The sequence below is a fragment of the Zootoca vivipara genome, chromosome 4 (genome assembly GCF_963506605.1).
Source record: "Zootoca vivipara chromosome 4, rZooViv1.1, whole genome shotgun sequence".
Lineage (NCBI taxonomy): Eukaryota > Metazoa > Chordata > Lepidosauria > Squamata > Lacertidae > Zootoca > Zootoca vivipara.
The window spans coordinates 95,844,064-95,864,830 of NC_083279.1; the positions used below are offsets into that span (position 1 = coordinate 95,844,064).

General features: G+C 45.1%; 1 protein-coding gene across 2 annotated transcripts in view; it reads right to left on the reverse strand.

The window, feature by feature from the left end:
- FCHSD2 (FCH and double SH3 domains 2) overlaps nt 1–20,767 on the reverse strand; it is a 140,182-nt gene that overhangs the window by 4,600 nt on the left and 114,815 nt on the right. For both annotated transcript variants that reach the window (XM_035116186.2, XM_035116187.2), the window contains 7 exons: nt 16,924–17,085; nt 9,951–10,085; nt 7,943–8,026; nt 7,647–7,824; nt 6,115–6,335; nt 2,642–2,771; nt 538–623 (listed from right to left, as the gene is read on the reverse strand). In XM_035116186.2, coding sequence (XP_034972077.1) covers nt 538–623; nt 2,642–2,771; nt 6,115–6,335; nt 7,647–7,824; nt 7,943–8,026; nt 9,951–10,085; nt 16,924–17,085 — 996 coding nt within the window. The remainder of the gene's footprint in view (nt 1–537; nt 624–2,641; nt 2,772–6,114; nt 6,336–7,646; nt 7,825–7,942; nt 8,027–9,950; nt 10,086–16,923; nt 17,086–20,767) is intronic.

The following is a 20,767-nucleotide window of genomic DNA, read 5'->3' on the forward strand; positions in this document are numbered from 1 at the left end:
TTCCTGTCACTGCACACGCTCCCTGCCAGCACTCAGAAATCTTGCAAGGTTCCTGAACCCCACAGAGTCACAGGGCTGCGCCACTGGCATCACGACAATTAGCCTGGAGTCACTTGCTGCACCTTCTGTCTCTAGGATAGCATCCTTGTTGCCAGGACTGTGTGCCAATGCTAGCCATCGCTTTTGCTGCCTCTCTCCCCCCCCCCCGGCCGCTGGCATTGCTCAGGGCAACCTTTTTCTCTGGTCTACTGTACTGGGGAGCAGGAAGTAGAGGAACAGAGGAGAAGAGGTGCCACAACCAAGCTTACAAGCCTCTTATCCAAGAAGACTCAGCTACCCATGGCAGCCGTATCTCAGGCTGGCCACCAATGAAATGTAATGACAAAGTTCTGCCCAAAGGTGCAGCGTGCAGCAGACTGTTTCTAACCCAGTTTGTGTTTGGGCTCAGTGCAGTTAAGCTGTTGACACCTTACCCCGCTAGAGTCAAAGCAGCAACACTCAATTTCTGTAGCTCTGTGGTGCATTTGGAAAACTTACTGGTCTCAGTTTGCCATACGAAGTGCTTTCGGGAAGAGGTCGTGGTGGCTGAGAGAATCCAGGAGAGTTTGCAGTGTAGCTGTTTTCTGAAATTGGTGGGGGGTGGGTGGAGGGGGGGGGAAAGAAACAAAACAAAAACAAACATATGTCAGGACTGGTGCAGCTGCAGGTCAGCACAGAGACGAGCAGTAAAGTTGATCCTTTATTCAAGGAAACAGAATACAAACAGATAAACCTACGGGCAAGTCACCTCCCCATCCAGCTGTTTTCCCAGCAGTCTTAAACTTCCCTGGGGAGGGACTCCCTATGCTCTCAGTTGTCTTTGCTCTGTTCCATACAAAGCACTCCATGCCCTTGTAGACAATGGAGGAGGGGAGCTGAATTCAGTAGGATTGGCCGGCTCCTGATAATCTGTTGCAGCCTCAGCCCCCACCTCCTCCTCAGCTGCCTGTCCTGCGTCTGCAGTGCTTTCTGCCTCTTCTTCCTCTCTCTCACTCCAGCCTGTTCCTTGTTCAGCATCCAACCATTCTGCCTCCCTCCCTTCAAACTCTGACCTGTCTTCAGTGTCCCCACCACCACCACTCCCTGAGCTCTGAGCCTTCCTCTTCCCAAGCTTCCCCAGGGAGCCTCCCAACATTCCTCCTCGCCAACCAGTCCCTGACAATATTTGCTTCTAGATAAAATCGGGTCACATAGGCTGTACCACTGACATATGCTGAGTGGAGAACTTTAGGATTTTAAGCCTTGTGTAAGAACATTAATTTTGGGGAGACTTTTTCCTTTTCTTTTGCAATGGAGATTCACGAATTTCATGGCTGTACGTTTTCTGTGTGGCCGCATAAGAGAACAACATCTCACTCAAAATTTAACATTCTGAGAGTCTTTATTTTCTGGATATCCACTGCTGCTGCCGCCCCAGCTCCTGGTGCGTGGCAATATACAGTGTAAGTGACTTATTGCAGGACTTTGAAAAGTCAGAAGGGCAAACCCAAGTGGTTTGCATTGCTCCCTGCTACAACCTCATGTGAAACCTGCTCCATCACCTTACAAAATTTGGCTATTCTCCTGTGCAGGGTACACAGAGACACCCACGCTTTCATCTTAGCTGAGCTTTCATCTCTATAACCTGTATACCTGAAGGAGCGTCTCCACCCCCATCGTTCTGCCCGGACACTGAGATCCAGCACCGAGGGCCTTCTGGCGGTTCCCTCATTGCAAGAAGTGAGGTTACAGGGAACCAGGCGGCACCCGCCCTGTGGAACGCCCTCCCAGCAGATGTCAAGGTAATAAGCAAATATTTTACTTTTAGAAGACAACTGAAGGTTGCCCTGTTTAGGAAAGTTTTTAATGTTTGATGCTGTACTGTTTTTAATATTCGGTTGGAAGCCGCCCAGAGTGGCTGGGGAAACCCAGCCAGATGGGCGGGGTATAAATAAATTATTATTATTATTTACAGAACCATTTTTATTACATTTAGATTAGAAAATTATGATTTTCTTGGAGCTGATTTGACACCCCCCCCCCAATTTTTGATTCACAGTATGTAGGCATGTGATCCAGCCAAAGTGAAGTTCCCATTGATTTCAGTAGAAAAGATAAGCATGTGCTTTGATCTCTCCTGTTGAAGCCAACACAGTTTAAAATTATTACATTCCTGCTCATATCATTGTGGTTATTTTGGAAAAGATTCCTAATTTCAACAATTCCAGTGTGTACATTGATCAGAAATATAAATAAATCCCCTATAGTAAGGTTGGTGTATATCATTCCTTCATTTTCTCTTAAGCCACTGGTCTTCAACTGGTTGGTCAGGACACACAAATGTGCCATTGCCTGATCCAAGGTGGGTCACAACAGGAGCACTTCTACCATACAAATATGAGGTGAAAGATTGAGAAATGGGTCCACAAATGCAAGTTTGGCATGAAAGTGGGTGGCCCTGAAGGTGGCCCTGTTTAGGGAAGTTTTTAACGTTTGATGCTGTACTGTTTTTAATATTCGGTTGGAAGCCGCCCAGAGTGGCTGGGGAAACCCAGCCAGATGTGCGGGGGTATAAATAATAATAATAATAATAATAATAATAATAATAATAATAATCTCTTACCATTCGTCGTTGGAGACCTTGGGAAATACTGGGAGCTTCTCTTATCAGGGCTGTGAAAAGGGCTGGTTGGAGGCTGGTCATAGAGCGGCAGTGGCGCCAGAGAATTCTGGGGTGCTGGAGATGGAGATACCTGCAATACAAGGAATAAACAGTAGGAAGAGCTGCTACAAAGTAAACCGGGTAGTTTCTGCCTACAAAGAGTCGCGGCTGCATAGTAGGCTCTTTTCAGGGTTATCTTCACAAACCATTTCAAACTACAGGAATAGAAGCATTCATTCATTCACCATAATTCTGCGATTAGCAAAAATTGTTTTGTATTCATGAATACTATCCAAGACTGATTTGTCAGTGATTCAAGGTGAGCAAACAACAAGTTAAAAGGATTATTTTGTAAGCTGCTTTTGGCTTCACGGGGGGAAAAAGGGAAGAAAGGCAGACATGCATTATGTAAACAAAAGCATAACAAATATTTTTTTAAAACCCAATGCACTGAAAACAAATTTAAAAGCAAGACACTGATATTGAAATTAAAGGTAAAGGTAAAGGCACCCCTGACTGTTAGGTCTAGTCACGGACGACTCTGGGGTTGCGGCACTCATCTCGCTTTATACGCCGAGGGAGCTGGCGTTTGTCCGCAGACAGCTTCTGGGTCATGTGGCCAGCATGACTAAGCCACTTCTGGCGAAACCAGAGCAGCGCACGGAAACGCCGTTTACCTTCCCGCCGGACCAGTACCTATTTATCTACTTGCACTTTGACGTGCTTTCGAACTGCTAGGTTGGCAGGAACAGGGACTGAGCAACGGGAGCTTACCCCGTCGCGGGGATTCGAACCACCCACCTTCTGATCGACAAGCACTAGGCTCAGTGGTTTAGACCACAGCGCCACCCGCGTCCCATGAAATTGAGATTACTGTACTTAAAAACAGCAGAGATATAAAATATCAAGCTAGAAAAATCTACACTAAAAAGCAGAATGGAATAAAACAATTTTAAGGTTCTCTTGTAGGAAGCCAGGAAGGTTTCATGCAGACCTCCTGAGTGAGTTAACAGCTGGAGATGGTTTAATGGACACACCTGCATGGCATTTGCAGAGCTTCCCCCAAAGCTCCTTGCTCTCCCTGTGTACCAGAGAACCCACAGAGCTCTAGACTACAGGCCTCTCCACCAATTAAGCAGTGTCAAAGGAGTGTGTGGCCTTCATGTGTGAGTTGCAGCCAAGTCCAGTTCCGTGGCATGCAGCTGAAAGATGCAAGTGGCCAAAAGCACGCATTTGCCACGTGCACCGTTTACAGAATCAGTGTGCTACAGCGGAGACCCGAGTTCGAATCCCCTCTTGACTATTCTTAATTTTTAAACAAATGCATAGGCTGCTTCACAGTGCAAAGGAGTCAAAGCGGTCTAAAAGATAAAGGCCACGGAGTTCACTGGGTGTGTTTTCAGCCTAACTGGCTCACAGAAATAGCCCTGCATGCATCACCCCTTCACTCCTTGGAGAAAGAGGAGGCAACAAACAAACAAACAAAGGAAAGACTTTTTTTAATGTAACAGAAAGCAAGGAAGCACGTTCAACAATAAAAAGTTGACTCACCGCCCCAAAATGAAGGCACATTTTTCAGAAATGAACACACTAGGCTGCAACGGCAAGAACTGGTAGTTCTGCTGTTGCCAAGCTCTGTTTGATCTCTCAATGTACCACACAAAGATTAATTACAGGAAGGAGATGGGGAACTTCCTCCTTCTGCCTCTTATTTCCTTTTTGCCCCTCACCACTCCTTTCATTCTTTGTGCACATCTGCTGTTAACCTTTGCCAATGTTTGAAGCACGATTAATATTAAATGGAGTCGGGCAAAGAAAGCTAAGGGCTGGGGCCTTCATTTGCAATTCTCCAAAAACTTCCCATTTACGCTGGCATTTAAAGATCTCACAAGCAGTTACTGCCCTGAATCACAGGGGGAAAGTTAGGATCAGGTGGCTGTTACAACTTCCACGAAGGGATCCCAGGGTTTTGATGAGCACTTACCAAGACTAGGTAGCACAAAGGTACTGAAATAAGTGATCCTTATTAGTTCGGTCGGCCCATAATGTGGTCTCGTCCTCATAGAGCAGGCATGGGAAACCTTTTTGGCTCCACAGGCCAGATTCTCATCGAGGTTGGCATCACAGGTCAAATTTGATTGGTGGAGGGAGCTGCCCAACTGCCCATCACTTGATGTCACAATGACATTCAGGATTTCAAAGCACCTTGCAACCCACTGCTAAAACAAAGTCCCTCCCCCATTTTTAGCAGATGATTCTGATGCAAACCACTTCCTGGATCAGGAAGGTGTTGTTGTTGTTGTTGTTGTTGTTGTTATTAACAACAATAATTTTATTATTTATGCCCCACCCATCTGGCTGGGTTTCCGCAGCCACTCTGGGCGGCTTACAGAACATTTGCATTGGCATCACCTGTTAAAAGATCATAGAATCATAGAGTTGGAAGAGACCACAAGGGCCATCCAGTCCAACCCCCTGCCAAGCAGGAAACACCATCAAAGCATTCCTGACATATGCCTGTCAAGCCTCTGCTTAAAGACCTCCAAAGAAGGAGACTCCACCATACTCCTTGGTAGCAAATTCCACTGCCAAACAGCTCTTACTGTCAGGAAATTCTTCCTAATGTTTAGGTGGAATCTTCTTTCTTGTAGTTTGAATCCATTGCTCTGTGCCCGCTTCTCTGGAGCAGCAGAAAACAACCTTTCTCCCTCCTCTATATGACATCCTTTTATATATTTGAACATGGCTATCATATCACCCCTTAACCTTCTCTTCTCCAGGCTAAACATACCCAGCTCCCTAAGCCGTTCCTCATAAGGCATCGTTTCCAGGCCTTTGACCATTTTGGTTGCCCTCTTCTGGACACCTTCCAGCTTGTCAGTATCCTCCTTGAACTGTGGTGCCCAGAACTGGACACAGTACTCCAGGTGAGGTCTGACCAGAGCAGAATACAGTGGTACTATTACTTCCCTTGATCTAGATGCTATACTCCTATTGATGCAGCCCAGAATTCCCCCCCCTTCTTTTTTAGCAGGGGTTCAGAAATGGGTTTTCATGGGGTCCCCTGCTAAAATGAGTGGGGGCGGGGAGCAACTTTTGTTTTAGGAGAGGTGGAGCTTCTTTCAAATATTACACCTCTGCTGGACGTGTCACTGTGTGGATTGCTGCAAGCAGACCTTTTCGAAAAAACTGCAGCAATCAAAGTTTGCCAGTGTTAAAGCAGTATGCCACCTGGCTCCTGAACGAGGGAAGGAAGAGATTAGCTCCAAGATACTTGCCTGCCTTTGTTACAGCGTTAAGGGCACTCTCTGAAAAGCACAACTGTCTAGTGGAACAGGGGAAATGTGGCAATTGCTGATTACATTGTGGCTGACCAAGCCTTTGTCCAGTCCCATGCATGCCCATTCAGGACACGGGCAAAATTCTTCCCATACCTGAGCATCCACAACGCACTGAATCTCTCCGTTTTCCGAGGCTGTTAGCTCTTCTACTAGTACGGATGGGAAGACCCCGACACATCCGTTGAACTCCCCTTCCCAGAAGCCATCATCATCCTGGTTTTCTTTGTTCAAGATCCGGATTATCGCTCCCTCTGGGAAGGACAGTTCGTCGTCTGTCTGCCCCTCGTAATCATAAAGTGCTTTTACAAAACATACTGGGAAAGAAATGGCAAATATCATGATACAAAAATTTGACAAGGTTTGAAATGTATTTTGGCTAAATGTTCTTCCTAGATCAGTTTCTGCTGGAATCCTAAGGGTAGCTCCTGGAGCTCTTCCCAGCACAGCTAGATGACTTTGAGGGGTCATATGTAAAAAGCAGTTTTGCAAGTGGCTGAGTGTGCTGGTTTTGTTATTTACTTATTACTTCAATTTCTATCCTGCCCTTCATTAGTTTATGATCCCAAAACGGGTTACAGAATGCAACAAAAATATTCAAGCAGCAGGCTAAAATGATCACTTTGGAGTCATATATTAAACAGGCAAGTTTTCAAAAAAAAATCCTTCCAGCAGCACCTTACAGACCAACTAAGTTTGTCATTGGTATTCATGTGCATGCACACTTCTTCAGATACCATCAGACCAAACACGGCTACCTACCTGTAACTAGGCAAGTTTTCCGCCTGTGACAAAAGCTGGACAATGGCGGTGCTTGTGGGGAGAGGTTTACGGATCATTTGGGCTGCTGTTTATCTTTCAATAACACCCACAATGGGCTACTGTTTATCTTTCAATAACACCCACAATGTGCCTTTGCAAAGTATAGTTGTTATATGCAGTTGCTGTATGCAGGTATCAGACAAAAGATAGGAAAGATCTTAACATATGACTTTACAAAATATAGTTGCTGTATGCAAGTATCAGACGAAAGAGCTTAAGACAAGGATTCCCGGAATAATACCTTGTTTTGCCCTGCCAGGCTTCGCCAGCATAGTATGCACGTCTGTATGCAACTATACTTTGCAAAGGCATATGTTGAACATTACAAAGAAAAAGTTCATTTTCTGCAAGTACGGCTTCTTAAAGTTGTCGCGTCTGACACTTGCATTCGTAAAGACATATGTGGAACGCAAAAAAAAGCTTCTATTGGGACATTACGTATATAAGAACTGATCTATTTGTATTTCCTGTTCAAATGTTGGTCTTTAATTGCTCCTACTTAATTGAAGGGGTATGTTTATTTACTGTATAAAGAATTCACAATGTTAAACACAGCCAGTTACGTTGTGGGTATATTTGTTAGTTGAATTTACGTAACTATAGGTTTGATAGTGTTATGTACCATTTATTGTTCGGCAATCGAATTTGTTCTTAAACATCGCTTCCATTTATCCATGGCGTTTTTTAATCAACCTGCAAGCTGCCTTTGAGTAGTAAAAGAGCGCGACTCAAAACTTATGGAATAAACGTTCGCCCCCTGAAGGACTGGAGCTCATCGCAGAACACCAGAATTTGCTGGCACTCACCGCTGGAGTCTCCGTTGAGGCTCCCTGAGACCAGCTCGGCTTCCGTTGAATTACTAGAAGTGTGAGACCGACTGTCCAACGCCGCCAGTGATTGCAACATGCTCAGGAGACTGTTGGAAGTGGGGAACTGCAGGTACTTCTCTGGGACGTAGCCCACGTGGCCAGACTTATTCCGTGCCTGCGGGAGTTGAGAAAATGAAAGGCTTAAGAGAAGGGGGCAAATGGATGGAGGGGCAACCTACCACCCTCCACGGCCCATTCAACATGCCACAACGACAGGAAAAGCAAAATTATACCTTTACCCAATCTTCCATATCTCCATCTTCAATAACTTCCAAAACTTCATGTTCCTCAATGGTTAACTCGTCTGGCTGGGAAGCCTGTGGTGAAGGAGAGCGATAAATATATTGGCATATAGATACTAAGGCTCAGGAAAACACAACTTGTAATGGGTCAATGTGTGTGAGTGCCTGGAGGCGGTTGGAGGTTGGATGGCGGCTAACAGATTGAGGTTGAATCCTGACAAGACAGAAGTACTGTTTGTGGGGGAAGGGAGGCGGGCAGGTGTGGGGGACTCCCTGGTCCTGAATGGGGTAACTGTGCCCCTGAAGGACCAGGTGCGCAGCCTAGGAGTCATTTTGGACTCACAGCTGTCCATGGAGGCGCAGGTCAATTCTGTGTCCAGGGCAGCTGTTTATCAGCTCCATCTGGTACACAGACTGAGACCCTACCTGCCTGCAGACTGTCTCGCCAGAGTGGTGCATGCTCTAGTTATCTCTTGCTTGGACTACTGCAATGCGCTCTATGTGGGGCTACCTTTGAAGGTGACCCAGAAACTGCAATTAATCCAGAATGCGGCAGCTAGAGTGATGACTGGAAGCAGCCACCGAGACCACATAACACCGGTCTTGAAAGACCTGCATTGGCTCCCAGTATGTTTACAAACACAATTCAAAGTGTTGGTGCTGACCTTTAAAGCCCTAAACGGCCTCGGTCCAGTATACCTGAAGGAGCGCCTCCACCTCCATCGCTCTGCCCAGACACTGAGGTCCAGTGCCGAGGGCCTTCTGGCAGTTCCCTCACTGCGAGAAGCAAAGCTACAGGGAACCAGGCAGAGGGCCTTCTCGGTAGTGGCACCCGACCTGTGGAACGCCCTCCCACCAGATGTCAAAAAGAAAAACAACTACCAGACTTTTAGAGGACATCTGAAGGCAGCCCTGTTTAGGGAAGCTTTTAATCTTTAAGAAATTAGTGTATTTTAATATTTCTGTTGGAAGCCGCCCAGAGTGGCTGGGGAAACCCAGCCAGATGGGCGGGGTATAAATAATAAATTATTATTATTATTATTATTATTATTATCATTATTATTATTAATCTTAGCAGCAGAAGGATCAATGATGCCACGCCCTGGATGGATTATGCTACACCTGAAGCGATTTCTTGAAAACTATTCACAACTGAAAGAGTACCTTCTCCCAGGTGCACTTAATTATCATGCTTCCTAGAGACCTATTTCCTCGGGATGTGCATGCCCCCCCCCAAATTCACCTTGTATCTGTAACCTGGTCATTAAAAAAATTAAAAAAATCTGCCAGAGATGGAAGGAAGACCAAGTCCCCACCAGAGAGGAATGGCAAGCTAAGCGAATGGTCTATGCTGAAATGGCAAAGCTGACTGGAAAACTCTGGAACCAAGAGGACAAAAACTTTTAAAGAAGAATGGGGAAAATTTATAACATTATCTAGGAAACCACTGCAAGCAGGTGGAAACATTAGCAGGATTTTAATTTCACTTGTAATGTAACGGATACCATGCATAATTTGGATTGACATAAAATATAGAGTATGGAAAAATATGCAGTTGTAAATCTTGATAACAGGACCCATGGACGGGGTTGGGGGGAAGTCGCGAGATTCTGAGTAATCTCTATATACGGATATGCATTTGGACTGTTATAATTTTATATTTGTAAAATCAAATAAAAAAGATTTTTAAAAAAATCTGATCTGTTTATATGCTGCTCTCTGGATTTGAAGCCGCTCTATAAAATGAAGTTCTGTGTTCCTCATTCTCTATAGCGGAGAACCAAAAAACCAGTATGGCTTTCCCCACTTTTGGAAATCTCTTTGGGAACTGTCTTGAAAGGTAGTCCCTGAGCATCACATTCAGGAGCCAGAGCAAAACAGTCCCTTCCTCCAAATCCAGTGGATTCATTCTAACCAAAACCTAGTGCTTCACACTGTCATTGATGTTAAAGTCGGTATGATCGTTTGCTTACCAACGAGATCCCGCCCTTTTACATACCTTGTACGAGTAAACAACTTTGCAGGTCAACGGGTAGTTTCTGAGCGTACCAGAAGGACTGGAGCTGCTGTCATCAAAAGCATCCATGCCATCTTCCAGCTCTTCCCCTTCTTCCTTTTCCATGTCAACATTTAGCTAATAGGAGAGAAATTGGAAGAGGAAAAACCCGTCACAATTATACCTACAACCTAAAGGGAACACCAGCAGGACACTTGCCAAGTGAAGATCCAAAAGCAAAGGTAGCAAGGGGACCAAGCTGTTGAGATAACAACATTATTTGCCAAGAAGCTGTTTAGGCACCACTGCTGCCCAAATAATTTCATTCCCCCTTGGATATTATCCCAGCTGTGCAGCCAGTTATGAAAAAGGCACCAAATGAAAAAGGTGTGAATTGACTTGTACGCTTTTTCCATGAATGAGTTAGAAAGCGACCGACAAGTTGGCCTGTGTGTTCCTTCCCTTCTATGGAAATTCCGTGTGTCTTTCTCCTTCCCTCTTCTACATACAGAAGCAGCTGAACTACTTTGTGGATGGCAAACCTCTCTGATGGCCACACATGTGAATCACCCACCTCCTGTTCGGAAGCCCCAAGTCACTTGCAGGACCTGCCATGTCTCAGTTTGACCATCCATGGAGAAAAGCATTGGGTTTTTTGTACGTAGGGAGAGGCTGTAGCACAAAGAGAGACAGAAATCTCCTCTTTTTCTCCCATCAATTGAAAAATCCTGGAAACCACTCTCTCCAGACAAGCCTGGCTCGGCATCCTCAAAGGAACGGAATGTGACTGCTGACAACTTCAGTGCAGAGTGCTGCCAGCAAACAGAAATGGCTCTATTTTGCATTTCCTTATGCCAGCTTTTCCCGAACCTCTGATATCTGGGAGGACTTATAACATGACTTGAATTGAAAACTGGAGGCATGCTTCATTCTTTCACATTCTAAGCCCTTAGGGCCAAAACCTCTAGCACTTTCAAGTTTTGTATCCCATATGGCCTCAAGACAACTGTATGTTAATTACCCCCCCCCCTTTCCACATGAAGAAGCAATTGACAGTTTATCCAATGAATTTATGGACCCCAAATGCCTGAATGGCTGAGAAGTTTTAGGTCAGGAAGTCCTGAATTTGGAGATCTCCTTTTTAAACCAAGAGACTCTTTTGGGTTTACATGAATTTGTAAGGTCCAGCGCCGAGGGCCTTCTGGCGGTTCCCTCGTTGCGAGAAGTCAAGTTGCAGGGAACCAGACAGAGGGCCTTCTTGGTAGTGGCACCCGCCCTGTGGAACGCCCTCCCATCAGATGTCAAAGAGAAAAACAACTACCAGACTTTTAGAAGACATCTGAAGGCAGCCCTGTTTAGGGAGGCTTTTGATGTTTAATCGATTATTTTATTCTTCTGTTGGAAGCCACCCAGAGTGGCTGGGGAAACCAGATGGGCGGGGTATAAATAATAAATTGTTGTTGTTGTTGTTGTTGTTGTTGTTGTTGTTGTTGTTGTTGTTGTTGTTGTTGTTGTAAAACAGTGCTAAGAGCCTGGATTCTGCAGCAACTTAGGGCCCTTTTACACAATCACCTACGCTGAGCAGCTTGCATGCAATGCAGTCGTTCAAAAAAGATTTAACCGGCCTCCAAGGTGTTGCATGTAAAGTGGTTAATTCAGAAACTAGGGTGACAACATTTGCTGCCTCTTGAATCCTCTGTATTTCATGCAAGGGAAAAGTAAACGTGCAAACCAAACAGCAGGGTTAACTCTGGTGGGCATTATCTCCCAATTCCATAGAGAAACAGTCCCCAGGTAAGTCAAGAAAGAGGTGTGACAAGAGCCAGGCAGGATTTTGATCTCACTTGTAGTGTAACAATTATCATGGAAAATATGCATTGATATAATAGTTAAGAGTGTGGAAGAAGATGCAGTTTTAAAAGTTTAAAACGGGACTCCAGGGAGGGGGAAAGTCCTGAGAATTCGGAGGAATTATGCTTATGTGTTTGAATTTTTAAAAATAATTTTGTATTGTAAAATCAAATCAAAATGATGATTATTATTTTTAAGAGTCACACCCAGACATTATGAAGTGGCTCTGTGTGCACACGAGTACCTTGGAAGTCGAATGGAATCCATTCCGGAAGTCCGTTCGACTTCCAAAACGTTCGGAAACCGTGATCAGCAGCAGGAAGCCCCGTCAGACGTTCGGCTTCCAAAAACAGTTCGCAAACCCGGAACAGTCCCTTCCGGGTTTGCGGCTTTTGGGAGCCAAAATGTTCGGGAACTAAGCTGTTCCAAAAACCAAGGTGCGACTGTATTTGACTGAGTGAGGCTGAGCAGTGGGGTGTCAGCACAGCATATGCACAGCTCCAAAACAGCCTGGAAGCCACTGCTTCTGCACAGGGAGGCTGGAATCCCAAGCAGAATGGCAAAGAAATGCCAACCAGCAGGGCGTAAACAAGTCCCCAGTTGCCTCCTCATGCTTCGAAAAACATCACTTTGAAGCAGAATAAACATTTTAAGAAATAAATCCATAAATCAAAGAATGCTAGCAGGATGTAATTGAATAGGAAGCGTACTGGACATTCTAAACCAAATATATATATTTTAAAAAAAACAACAGCAACAACAAATTGGAAGCCTGCATTTTATTTTATTTTATATAATGTGCAATATAACTGCTGCCAGCCTGTAAATATCACAAGCCAGAAGCTGGCTCCACTCTGCTGCAATTGCTATTGCCAGTTCAGCAGCCTGTAGTCATATAAAACGTGGAGCATAACCAAATTGTGCCTACAGACACCTTTGTTATAATTAAAAACACAGGGCGATAGCTACCCGAAGTCATGCACAGCCTAGAGACCCGCCAAAATGAATAGACTTAAGTTCATTTATTTCAATTGCCTTTTCAGAGCAGGAGTAACTTTGGATATCATTCATTTAAAAATATGCTCATTTGTGAACGACAAACATTTTGAGGAGGGTGGAGGAGAGGAGCTTAAATGTGCAATGCACAAAGCGGAACAAGCAGTATTCAGGATATAGGAAAACTAGAATTGGAATAAGTTGCAATTTTTGAGGGTGGGAGGAGGAAGTTGCTATTGTGGAAAAATTCCCGAAACCACACTCAAAACTGTAAATAACAAATCCAAGTATGCTTGGTGCTCTTAATTGGATCTCTTGATCTTTCTAAAATGAATCTGCAAGAATATATGTGTTCATAAAGGGCAACCCTCCCCCTCCCCACATTTCTGTGCAAGTATATGGGAAAGCTGGCCGTCCGCAGCAATCTGCCACACACAGTAAGCAAGCATCAGCACCTGGGACAATTCCACGCCTCTCCCACTACATCCTCTCTAGGTGTCATTCCGCTAGAGTAGTGAGGTGCCAATGAGCCCTGGCTGTAGCCGCAGAACTTGGCAGCAGCCCAGCTTGGAAAGGGGTGGCAGGGCCTAACTCACTAGCCTTCACTGCTTCCTCAAAGTGAGCCTACAGTAAAATGACTTACTGTAGATGAAGAACTAAGGGGCCTCGGCGGTATTAGCAAAGGTAACATGAAATTACAAAAGCTGCTGTCTGCACAACCTGATCAATGACACACGAGGTTTCCCTGCCCTGAGACAACTGTGTCACGTGATCCACTGGAGAGCTCCGGTGCTTTCTGCAAGGGATCTTCAAATCCACCAGGTCTTGTGTTGCTTCACTGGCACACGGAAACGTTTTTGCTGCCACAAGTGACTACTTGGGCTGTTTGTGCAGTCAGATTATCCCTCTCTACGCATTTAATTACAAAGGCAGGCCAAAGGAGTATCTGCTGGGAAATGGATTCTATAATAGCATACAATCTTGGACTATAGTCCATGAACGCTTATGCCATAGTAAGTTTGCTGGCTTTTAAAACGCCACCATCTCTTTTGCTGCTGTTGCAACACTACCCCTCTGGAAACGGATTCTTTAGTAAGCATTTTGACAGGATAAATATTGAACTTTCAAGCTGATGGGACGCTATTCTCTTATTTAGGATTTGTTCGGCACACAGCTGTCAAGAACTGCTTAAAATAAATGGTCTACAAATGCAAATGCAAAGAACACTTTGCTAAGCTACGTTTGGTAAAGAATGGCAGAAATAGCTTTGCTGTTGTCGTTTTTTTTAATCACACGTGCCCCTGGGGGAATGTACAACAGAGAGCAAGAATGAGACAGTTAGGTAATTTTATTTTGGAAACTCGCATCTTTAACTGCTGTAAAAAAAACGCCAGCTTCTAGCTAAATTCAGCATGCTCGCCAAGGGCAAGCCAGGAAGCTGGCTGGAGGGACTGTGTGTCAAAGGGGGGAAATGGAAATTAGATTTTATCCTCCCACACTCCAGCATCTGCCAGTTTGTCAGAGACTGGCAGCGGCTATAGATGCCGTTCCAACTGCTGGCATGCTGCACTGGGCAGACGAAGAGAGTTGGGGAGAATCCAGGATTTGCAGCAGGAAGGGAAGTGGGGAGCCAAATGAAAGGAGGGGGGGGGAAGCAGCTTGCTTGGAGGAATGAGATGTTTCTTTTTCTGTGTTGCGGTGAAAAGAGATCTAAGGCTTAATCTCCCCCAGGCCTCTTCCCAACAGAAACAAAGCCCAAATTCACTTAAATCCATTTGTGCGCATTCATATTCCTCTTTAGCCTAGCCTCTGCATCCTTTCCAACCCCCAACCCACCCACCATCAAAATGTATACTGTAAGCTCCTTGGAAGAAAGTGGCTTTCTTCCTCCCCCCCAATATTGCCCTGTCAATCCAGTGTGGTGTAGGAGGCTGTGTATCTGACTAGGAGCTGGGAGACCAGGGTTCAAAACCCCCATTCGGCCATGTGAGTCACCTTGCGCCAGTCCCTCTCTCAGCCCAACCTGCTCTTGTAGGGTTGCTGTGAGGAAAGGCATGAGAGTGACCAGTGCGTCACCTTGAGCTCTTTTGAGGAACGGTGTGATATAAATGTAAGGGGGAAAAGGTGCACCTTGATACCAGCTGCAACCGCCACTTGAATCTAGACCTCGGTTTGCAATTCTGATTATAACCACCTGCAGAAATAAAGCTGTCAGGGACGGTGCTGAGAGAACCCACTGGACCCTTGCGGGGTTTCCAGAGTGATCCACAGCAGTGATAACAGGAATGTGGCAGGAAGGGAGGCAAGGAAAGAAGCACATCCATGGGAGGACTTGGTCCGTGGGCAGGAGTGCTTATTCTCTCCTGCACCCATCTCTCCCACAAAAATGCCCCTCACGGGGATTGCTTAGCAAGGTGCCTGCGGCTTGCAGTTTATGGTGAAACCTTTGTCTGGACTACGAAATGCTCGGCTGCGTTGGAGCAGATGTGCTAAGCAATCCGAAGCAAGCTTTCTAATTCGATGGAAGGGGGGGGGACATATCAGAGTTTACGGCACCGGTTATGGAAATGCAATTTGCAAACACTTAAACCAATACTTACCCTAGTTACAGGTAGGTAGCCGTGTTGGTCTGAGTCGAAGCAAAATAATAAAAAATCCTTCAGTAGCACCTTAAAGACCAACTAAGTTTTTATTTTGGTATGAGCTTTCGTGTGCATGCACACTTCTTCAGATACACTTGAAACAGAAGCAACCAGACCCTTATATATATTCAGAGGGTGGGGTGGGGGGTGATGGGAATGGGTGATGGGTTGTAAGAGTGGTAAACCTGTTGATGGCTGTTATCTCATTATGCATGATCAAGCTTTCTTTAGCCTCAGCCCTTGTTTTATCCCCGCAGGACCTATTGCAGTAATCAGCAGTCGTTAACAGCCATCAACAGGTTTACCACTCTTACAGCCCATCACCCATTCCCATCACCCCCCCCCCCCCACACACACCCTCTGAATATATATAAGGGTCTGGTTGCTTCTGTTTCAAGTGTATCTGAAGAAGTGTGCATGCACACGAAAGCTCATACCAAAATAAAAACTTAGTTGGTCTTTAAGGTGCTACTGAAGGAATACTTACCCTGAAAGAGATGAAAACTATAGATAAATTTATATATAATTAAATGTCTGCTATCTGCAATGGAAGGAAAGCTCCGGTTGGTATGGATGGGAACTCCTTCCCCCATTAAAATGGATGAGACTTCTGACTGAAAATGTGGTGGGGGCAAAAAAATAAAATAAAAATTAAAACCCTCCTAATATGATGGGCCCCCATGTGCTGGCTTTTAAAGAAAAAAAGCCAAAACAGCCACATAAACTCAAGTAAAAAACACAAGTAATGCCATACCTCGTCTGGCTCTAAGTCTGCTAGGCAATTCATAATATGCCAAGGGAAAAGCCTGGTTCACAAGTCTTTGCTAGATTGTACCTTACATGTTTTGGCTATCTTCAAGGGGCGATGTGTGCAGCAATGAGCTAGAATTAAAAGTGCATCTCCTAATAATATGCAGAGATCTGCTTAAGCAGCAGGACTCCCTGTTTGTCTTCTCCCCGTTCCAGCCTCCTGTGTGTGCCTTCAGATCTGCTCTGGAGAGCCTTCCAATCCCCTGGAGAAGATTTTGGGTGGGCAGCGGGCTGAAGGGGAAGGAGAGAGAGAGGCCCCACTGCATGAATAGCCTGCTCACACTATGTTGGATCTCACTCTGTGCACATATGATATATTAAAAGGAGGTGTAGTTGGCCACCAGCTACTGGCCGCATAAATTCCCCTGGTATAGAGATAGCCAAAATACTTATTAAATCATAACCACGCCTTTCGGCGCATCCCTCTTCCATCTTTCCTGTTACTGGCGTGGCCCTCTATTCCATTTTGATTTGGAATATCCACTCACGGATATGCTGGGCTGAAGTTAGAAACAGCCACCTCTGATGGTTTCTAACACCCACTGACAATCCACAATTATCTGTTCCACTTAAGCAGTACCAGATGAGATGCAGGGGCACTGTAGGGATGCGTGACTATAACTAAGGGTTCAAAAGGAAAGAGGGGGGAAAGGCAAACGTCACAAAGAGGAATGTACCAAGTGCGAAGAGCCGTTATTGGCCACCGTGGGGAGGCTGGCCCATCTCTCATTCTCCAGTTCCTCCATGACTTGATTCATTGCACTTTTTAGCCAGGTATCCACTGAAACCCCAATCTGCTTCAGAAGGTCGAGTCGAGCTTCTGCTTTCAGCTTTATTATCTGTTGGCGGAAGGGAAGAGAGAAAGCAATTAGGCTCCTTGCACTTCCTGAGGCACTTGCTTGAGGAAGACAGACGTCAGCAAGATGATCTGGTTTTGAATAAAGTACCTAAAAGAGTTGTTCCTCCCCCCACCCACCATTTTGGGCCCTTCTATCAGCAGCAAAGGTCCTGTCCGCGGTGCCAGTGCTGAGTGGTGCTGATCCGAAACAGAGCCTTAATGGTGGCAGTTACACCTTTTGTGGAACACCCTCCTTGGTGAGCTGCACCTGCCTCCCTCATTATTAGCATTCAGGAATTTAAAAACACTCCTGTTCATTCAGGCATTTGATGGCTGAAAGAGACTGTCCCTGGTAATCTTGAAATGATTAGCTGCGAGGGTGTGTCGCTGCTTTTAAAGGGCTGATTAAATAAGTCTTTTATTTATTGTTTTGTTCTCCTGCTTGGTTGCTTGCCACTCTGGGCTCCTTTGGGAATTACAGAGTTGCAGAGTTACAAGGGGCCCCGAGGGTCATCAAGTCTAACCCCCGGCAATGCAGGAATCGCAACTAAAGAGAGATGGGGAGCGATAGAAGATTGAATAAATAAATTTCATTCTGCAGCATCTGTACAGAGTTATGGAAGCATTTGTCAAAATACTGTATTTATTCAGAAAATGATTTCTACATTGCCCTTCATCATATGATTCAAAAGTATGTTACAATACAAATAAAGCAGTGTGTGCAGGGGGAGATGTACAGATCACAACTCTGCACATTCACCCTTTTGGACTTACACATTTACTATCAGTTGTTGTTTGGTTTGAAGGTAGCTCGTAAAAAATAGCTCTGTGAAACTCCCCTGCATATAGAAAAATAAAAGCTGAATAATACAAGCTCAGAATTCTGAGATCTGCTGGTTGTTTGAGGGCTTCAGTTCAGTGGTTAAGAATATGATTTGCATACAGAGGGTCTGTGTTGACTCTCTGGTATGTCCCAGCTAAAAGGAACTCTATAGTAGGGCTGGGGAAGACCTCTCTGTGTGTGCCTAAGACCGTGGAGAGCAGCTGCCATTACTTGCCTAGATGGACAAATAGCCTGATCTCAATGTAAGGAAGTTTCAAATGCTGTCAAAATCTTAGAGCAAAGTGTTAAAAGCTTCGGAAACTAGAAGGAAAGCAGAAGAGAGCAAACATCCCTTGCTTTTCAAACTCAAAGACTAAGGAAGAATTTTCACACATTACTGTACCCATCTCATTGCTCACTGCCAGTCCTACAACCATCTCTTTCGAAACTTTAAATACAGCAAAGCAGTCTGGAAGGATCTGAAGTTTCTCTTCTCTCAAATCTGCCCAAAGTTCAAAGAGATGGCCCAAAAGTGGGACAGAAAAGGATGGCGCAACTGGGACATTTACTGCAATGTTATCCTTGGGTGGGCAGTGTTTGGGCCACCTTGCCCATGAATGAATGAATGAACCTCTTGAGAGAATTTTTTTTGCCACAATTCATTCATTCATTGCCTTCTAAACACAGTCTCAAGGTGATTTACACACAGGAGTTAGAAACACAAAAGCAACAAATACATTTAAAACAAGACTAAAACCCTAGCAAGTGGACACGTGGTAAGGACCCATTCATCCGACAGGGAAAGCCTGTAGGAACAAAAATATCTTCAACTGCTTCCATTGTATCTCAACAGAAATGCCATTCCAGAAAACCTCAGGGTTCTTTCCCTGATGAAAGTTGCATAAGTGTTGTTGTCGCTCCCTATATACCACCTTGATTTACCCACGAAACAAAAACGAAGGGTTCCCACAGAGAGCAAACTGTGAACCCTATAACATACCACTACCTTTAACAAAAGCCCAAGCCCCACGCAGAAGCCTAGAGATTATCAAAAGAGGATCCTATTTGTGTGATCTTCACTACAGGAGAGAAGAGCACCATTCACAGATGTCAGGTGAGGCGGGGAACGATCCCCATCAAATCAGACATGTGGCGGCACGATGTCTGCATAAGGGTTAAAGGTATACTGCTGGTTTGGGAGCAGCTTGCCAGTGCCCACCATCCCTTCCAGAAATAGTAAGAAACAGCAACAGCAACTCTTTCCATGTGATGATTTAGACAAGGAAGTGACTCAAGAGACCGATCCAGCATCGCTTGAACATTCCGTGGGAAGCAGACTTCATAGTAGATTGCCCTTGAATCCGGGGGTGGGGTGGGGGTGGGGGAGAGCGGTTCCCATTTCATTGACCCCAATTTGCAAGGCCTGACAGTGATAAGCATGTATTTTTCAACAAGAACAGCAACCTAAAACACTGGAATACACCATGTAAAGAAAAAAAGAAAAAAGGTTATACTCCTATTAAGGACTGGACGGAGGGAAGAGGGGAGGGGATGATGGGAGCAAGAGTTCAGGGCAGGGTTTCTGTGGGAAAGAGCAAGGCTACTGAACCAGGAAAAGGTTTCTGTGTCACAGCCACTCAGGCAACGTTGCTTATCGTTGAACCATCAGATTAATGATTTAATGCCATAGATGCCGATTCTCACGGGCATCAAAATTCTCTCATGCAGCAGCGAACGCGTTCCCACACACTGTTTGCCTTCAACTCGTATTAAAATATTTTTTAAAAAATCCTTCCAGTAGCACCTTAGAGACCAACTAAGTTTGTCATTGGTATGAGCTTTCGTGTGCCTGCACACTTCTTCAGGTACTGGAAAGAGAAGTTGCTGAATTGCAACTTATTATCAAACTTAAAACCATGGAGAGACCTGGTCTGAATAAAGACATTGGATTCTTATCTCATTATACATGATAAAGCTATTTTTAGCCATCTCACCCCTTGCTTTTTCCTGTAAGACCCATTGCAGTCGTTAACAGTCATCCGCAGGTTTACCACTCCTATCAGCCAATCACCCATTCCCACCACCCTTCTGAGTAATACCCCTCCCCACCCTCTGACTATATATAGGGGTCTGGTGACTTCTGTTTCACTGTATCTGAAGAAGTGTACATGCACACGAAAGCTCATACCAATGACAAACTTACCTAGTTGGTCTCTAAGGTGCTACTGAATTTTTTTTATTTTGTTTTGACTATGTCAGACCAACACAGCTACCTACCTGTAACTACTCGTATTAAGAAGCCGAGGATCCAATCAAAGACAGGAAGAGGAAACAAGGAACCGGTAAGAGACCACTGCATGTGCATCCTGACCCACGGACCAAGTTATGGGGAGCTGCATTGCCGCAGGGTGAGAACGTGGCCGGTCTCTTCCGTGCATGCGCAAGATTGATAATCTACTAGGAGAAGTGGTACCTCAGGTGGGGAAGAACCAACGCACTTCCACCACAGAAACACAGTTTTCAACACCCCTTACAAAATGGCACAATCAGTATAAAACCCAAGTACAAAAATGCAAGCTCCACCAGCGGAAGCCGTCATGTTGGCAGCAGGGTTGTTTAAACAAAGAAACAGCCTCCACTTAAAGCTAAAAAGCTAGCAGGGAGGTCACCCAAATCCCTCACTGAAGATGGCAACCCAGGGCGTGGGAACAACCGCAGAGAAAGCGCTGCCTGCCGCATGCTCCAGCAGAGCATGCCTGAACCTCAAATCTCAAATAGTGGGAAGGATCACACTGGTGAAGGCACACCCTTCAAATATATCAGGACAAGGCCAATCAAAGCTTTAAAGCAAGGAGGGGGC